This window comes from Hyaena hyaena, unplaced genomic scaffold, assembly GCF_003009895.1.
Source record: "Hyaena hyaena isolate Hyena2069 unplaced genomic scaffold, ASM300989v1 scaffold_490, whole genome shotgun sequence".
NCBI lineage: Eukaryota > Metazoa > Chordata > Mammalia > Carnivora > Hyaenidae > Hyaena > Hyaena hyaena.
Genome location: NW_024081123.1, coordinates 845568 through 851567, shown reverse-complemented (window position 1 = coordinate 851567; position 6000 = coordinate 845568). Strand labels below are relative to the sequence as shown.

Sequence of the window (6000 nt, the reverse complement as noted above, 5' to 3'; positions counted from 1 at the left end):
GGGGAGCCCGGGCGCACTGCATTCTGCTGCCCCTTTTCCGCAGGGGCGCCGCGGCGCGCAGCCCGCGCTTCTCCCCACCTGCAGCCCCTCCTCCCGTCGCCGCCGGGCGGATACAACGCGCCTCCTTGCTCTTCCTCGGCCTCTTCGGGTCCCGCTGTCCCCGGGTCCCCCGGCCTTGCCTCCCTTTTCCCTCGTCCCCCCCTCCCGCTCCTCCCCTCCCCCGACTCTCCGGCCTCCCATTCATTCCGTCCGCTCCCTCCCTCCCCTTTCGTCCTTCCCGCTCCAGCCCTCCCCACAGCCCCCCCGCGCGGACCCCGTGGCTGTCTCGCTATTCTTAGCACATTCGTGGAAGTTGAGGGCCTGGATGGTGCCCCCAGGTCCGGCCTGAGAACGCAGCCCGAGCTGCTGGCCGGGAGCAGGAAGATGTCTGTGCTCAAGCGGATGATGCGGGTCTCCAATCGCTCCCTCCTTGCCTTCATCTTCTTCTTCTCCCTCTCCTCGTCCTGCCTCTACTTCGTCTATGTGGCTCCGGGCATCGGTAAGCACTGAGACACACCCTCCCTTCTCGGTCACACCGAAGGAAACGCAGGATGTTCGCGTTTGGGGTCTGGAAGGTGGAAGAACAGGGGCCCGGCAGAAAGCATTTTATTTGAAAGGTTATTTCAGGCGTGTCAGGTAAACTGCTTGGGGGACACGGCTTTGGTACGTTGAGTTTCGTTTGTGCCCGTTTAAATAACTTAAAAGACTGCATTAAAGGGACACAGCAAAATTAGGGGTGGTGACCCCGGATGCCCTCCCTGGCCGCTTTCTAGAGTGTTCATGACAGCGTCACTCATTTAATACCAGGTCCTTTAAGCTTAAACTCAGTGCTTAATCGTAGTTTTATTCATATCCCCTCAGATATAGTAACTGATTGTGAAAATATGATGGAGAAACCGACCACAGGGAATGTGATTCAGTTCAAGAATGTGTGTTTTCAAGTGTTCTAGGTCACTTTTTTAGAATGGGGTCAGTGAACATTTCTGCCACACTTCAGGAATTTTTAGGCGATGAGTTTTCTTATGAAAACAACGCTCCATTATTTAGTCGGCTTTTCAAGGGTAGATAGACTCTGCTACCTGTTAGGATGACTTCTGAGATAAAATAATGATTAAAATGACAATTTTGCAGGATAGTTTGTAGTTTAACATTTTAACCTTTATCCTACTTAATCATTTTTTGGGCCTTTGGCCCAAATACACTTTTTAATAATCTACTTGGATTGGTTTATTAAATATTCTAATTAGTCGGCCCCCTTTGGTTGAAAAGGTGCCAGTGTGATCTCCTAGTGAATAAAAATTAGGAACCTCATAAGGGTATTAAAACACATTGTGCTTCCCAAACTTTTTCTGAGCTTTCCCTGGTTATTCTGTATTTAATGTTAAATATTTATGGTATGTATTTAATGTTAGTGCATATAGTGTAAAATATGAGTTTAATGTTAACTTAGTATTAATATGGGTCTCCTGTTACTTCTTTTTAGACACTGGTTGTCTTTTGAGCCAGTGCCCTTTCTCTCTGGGTCAGCCAAAAATGTATGGCCTCTTATACAGTGAAAACACCTGCAAAATTTTGAGATGGACTTATTATCAGGATATTGTCCTGTGTGATAATAGATTATTTTAACAACTTGCAGGGGAGAAGGAAGAAGCAAACCTTATTAAGACTTCTATTTCCTAAAACAGAATCACAGTGTGACTTTTTCTTGATTAAATTTTTGGATTCAAGTAAGATGTTTAAACTCAGATAATGATGGTTGAGAAGACATACATTGTTGAAACCTTGATGTATCCCAAAATAGAAGTTTGAGGTTAAAGTTTGAAGAGATATGAATAATTTAAAATATTATTTTCCTTTAATGCAGTTTTTTCTTTAGGCTAAATAGAAACCCCTGGACACCTGTAGTAGAAATGACAATGGTAGCTCAGTGGATTTGAGAGTAGTTAGCCAAAATATTTGGTGGCTGTTCTTAAAATCTTCGGCCATTTTGGAAGTCATACAAATTCACTCTTCATGGGGCACCTGGATGACTGAGTTGGTGAAGTGTCTGACTCCTGATTTCGGCTCAGGTCATGATTTCATGTTTGTAGGATTGAGCCCCATGTCAGGCTCTGCGCTGACAGCACAGAGCTTGCTTGGGATTCTCTCCCTGTCTCTCAGCCCCTCCCCCATGTGTGTGTGCTCTCAAGATAAATGAAAAAAAAATCAACTCTTCATTCTGTAGCAATTTTTACTTTGTCATGTAGTTTTCTCTTTAAAGGTTGGAAATCTTTGGGTGATGTTATTTTATCAGCTATGTAACTTTGAGAGGTTTGGGAGAAAAAAATTTTTGCACTTAGGCAACAATGTTGTTTCTCAGTATTTTGAGTAACTTGTTGAAGTTATGTTACTCCAAAAGCTAACCAAAGGAAATAAATTCTAGCTGTTGCTTGTTAGTCATTCTTTTTTCTTGGTGCACTGATACATTATCTATAGATTCTTAAAATTCAGTTGATGTGAAATGCTAATACGTTTTTCTTGCTTATATACTTAATGTTTGTCATAACATTATGATATGTCATAAAAAATTTGGCAATTTTCATATAGACAATTAGGTTGACACAGTTTATTTTATTTTATTTTAATTTTTTAATGTTTTATTTATTTCTGAGAGAGAGAGAGACAGCGTGAGCAGGGGAGGGTCAGAGAGAGAGGGAGATACAGAATCTGAAGCAGGCTCCAGGCTCTGAGCTAGCTGTCAGCACAGAGCCCGGTGTGGGGCTTTGAACCCACAAACCGTGAGATCATGACCTGAGCCGAAGTCAGACGCTTAACCGACTGAGCTACACAGGTGCCCCAGGTTGACACAGTTTACTGTTTTTGTGGGTCTTATAATTTATAAGTTAAAAAAGTTGATTAAAGCCAGTTAAGAAGAATGAAAACCAAAACGTATGAAGTACCATCAATGTGTTAAACCGTATCTATTTCCCAAACCAAGTATTATTTAGCAGAAAAAAAAAGGCTCTTTATTTTTCATTTAAGTATTGGGAAGCCATTTTCCAAAATTCACATTTTTCCCTGAAAGCTCAAATTTTATCATTGGCAACAACTTTTTTTTTTTGAAGTGTTAGGCTCACTTTGTTCATTTTTGGGAAAATGTAGGTATAACACAAGAGTCTAACCATAGTTTGTCAGTTCTTTAAAATAAAACTGATAGTTTGTGTAAAATGTGGCTAGGAACACTTCCCATTTCATGATATGTTTCTTATTAATGAGATGCACCCCACACTAACTAGGTTCTTATAACTAATTTGCATGAGGTGTACAGAGAATCTTCTTGAAATAATTCATATTATTTTTCAGTTTTTTAAAATTAATTTTGAGAGACAGAGGGGGCTAGAGGAGCAGAGGGAGGGGGAGAGAGAATCCCAAGCAGACTCTGTGCTGTCAGCGGGGAGGAGGTGGGGGGGTTGGGGGGAGCCGGATGCGGGACTTGAACCCACAAACCGTGAGATCATGACCTGAGCTGAAATCAAGAGTCTGATGCTTAACTGACTGAGCCACCCAGGCGCCCCTGAAATAATTCATGTTTTAGCCTGAATTACATCTTGGGGCAAAATTTTCTTGTGACCAAAATATATGTTGTTTAAGAGAGTACTTTTTGTTGATCCTAAATAAATGTTTCGGATCTCTTCCGTTAAAAAGTTCATATTATACCTATCCACACCAACTTGTTGAGTAGACATTAATTATATTTTCCTGCTTTTCCTGTCCAGAGACCTATTTTTGTCATGCGCCTTCCCCCAGGCAATCAGTCTGTCATTTTTCAGTTCCTCTTCCTCAGTCTTCTTTACCTGTGTTTCTCCCTCCCTCCCTTTCTTCCCTCTGAACAGATAGGACCACACAGTTGTATACAGCATGATCCGTTTTGTTTCCGGTGTTTTCTCGTGTTCAACAATTTTTTTGGCTATTTGGGAGATAAGCTACAATGAGTTCCATAAACTTTAAGCTCATTATTTTAAGAATAATTCGAGGGGCGCCTGGGTGGCTTAGTCGGTTGGGTGTCCGACTTTCGCTTAGGTCATGATCTCGCGGTTCGTGGGTTCGAGCCCCGCGTCGGGCTCTGTGCTGACTGCCAGCTCAGAGCCTGGAGCCTGTTTCAGTCTGTGGCTCCCTCTCTCTCTGACCCTCCCCTGCTCACGCTGTCTCTCTCTCTCTCTCCTAGAAATAAATAAAAACATTAAAAAAAAATTAAAAAAAAAAAAAGAATAATTCGAAACATTTTCTTTGAAATTTCTAATTCATGCCAGAAATACAGGGATACTCTTTATATCATGAACTTTAGTATCAAGGGAAATTGGTCTGCAGACTCCCGCTCCCACAGGAAGTCCATAGACTGCTTCCCTAGCCCACCTGGCACAGTCAGGAGCCATTAGTTGTTTCTCATTCTCTTTCTGCTTTTGTGCAGGATTGCAAAAAGATGAGTGTGGTTTTCCCCCAAGATCTTGACCTGGCTGGATTGCTAGTGGAAGTCCATGTAGTGTGAAACAATTTCCGTTGTAACTTCCAACACAACATGCGTCTGTCTTCCTGCTGTAGTATAAAAGGAGAAGATGCGCTGACTTAGGCATTCATTCAGCAAACACAAATGGAGTACCTCACATAGGCTGGACATTGTCTGAGGCACAGGACATAGATGACTAAGACACAGTTACTTTCCTCATGCTACGATGGGATGAGCATCAGGAGAGAGCTGTAGCCAGTCCTGGGAAAGCATACCTGGTGGAGTGTGGGCTACTTAAGGACTTTCAGAGGGAGCTGGTGGTTGGAGCAGGCCACGGGGAATTTTCTGGACTAAGCAACAGGACAGCATGGGCAAAGGTACTTACAGAAAAATAGGACTCTTTCCACCTGGCTACCACTTAGGGTGTGGGATGGCAGATTAGCCAGTATTTTGGTGTTGAGGGCCCCAAAATTCCTGGCAGAGAGAAACTGGACTTGACTCACACAGGTTTATCAAAGCTGTCTATGATTAAGAAAAAAGTGGATGCGCCTATAATTAGTGGGGTAGTATGGCGGTGAGGATTGCATAACTCCTTTGGGAATGGGGTTTCACGTCTAGCTGACTCACCAGAGGTTCTGACCTTTCCTAGACATGCTGACAGGCTGCTTTATTCTTTGAGTCGAGGTGGAATTTGGTTGGGGTACTTTGGTCTGAATTCCTATGGGCCTTTTAAGGAATTAGCCTGGCAAGTGCTTTATTAGTTTGAGCCTCTAGGCGGTTTGTGCTCTGCTGCTACTGGTGTAGCAGATGGGTGGTCAGGGTGTGGGGGTATATGTGTGCAAGGGTATGTGGTATGGGAGAGGGTGGCTTAGTTAGATCGTTGCTGAGATCCCCGACCTTTATTTTTTTCTAAATGTTTATAGATCAAATTGACGCAATTTTTTTTCCATAAGAAATCATCTCAGTTGTTTCTTACAATAGTATCCATTTTCAAAGCGTTTATATATTTATCTGATAGTTTCATTTCTACCGGTTTTTCCTAAATGTTTAACATTGATACTTATTAACTTTGTGTGTGTGAGCGCGCGTGCGCGCCGGAGTTCCTCTTGGCTAGCTCAGAAGGTGGCAAGTTGTCCTGCAGCTTTCTTATCGTTGCCCTCTAGCCTCCTGGCCCTGGCTGTGTAAGCCTGGTTGGGTTCTTTTTGACCCTTATAGTTTGCTTTGTGTGTCAAAGGTCCATTGGGTTTTTCCTCACCAAGTTCCCTGACCTACATGGCTCCTTTTAGGGTTTCTTTTGATTTGGGTCATGGTGTCAGCCGTTTCTTTCCCCTCGGCCTTTCTTTGCTGGTCACTTCATCCCATGCTCAAATATTTGTCCTGGGAGTAGCAGGAAACATGAGAAGTTTTGCAGAGGGGAATGATGCAATCCTTTGTTTTAGGGTATATCTTTTAGCGTGGAGCACGGCGATAGAGGGCAG

General features: G+C 43.2%; 1 protein-coding gene across 1 annotated transcript in view; it reads left to right on the top strand.

Annotated features, from left to right (window-relative positions):
- Positions 1–262: 262 nt before the first annotated feature.
- Positions 263–6000, top strand: part of B4GALT6 (beta-1,4-galactosyltransferase 6) — a 66266-nt gene continuing 60528 nt past the window's right edge. Inside the window, exon 1 of the mRNA XM_039254442.1 lies at positions 263–538. Coding sequence (XP_039110373.1) covers positions 424–538 — 115 coding nt within the window. The 5' untranslated portion in view covers positions 263–423. The remainder of the gene's footprint in view (positions 539–6000) is intronic.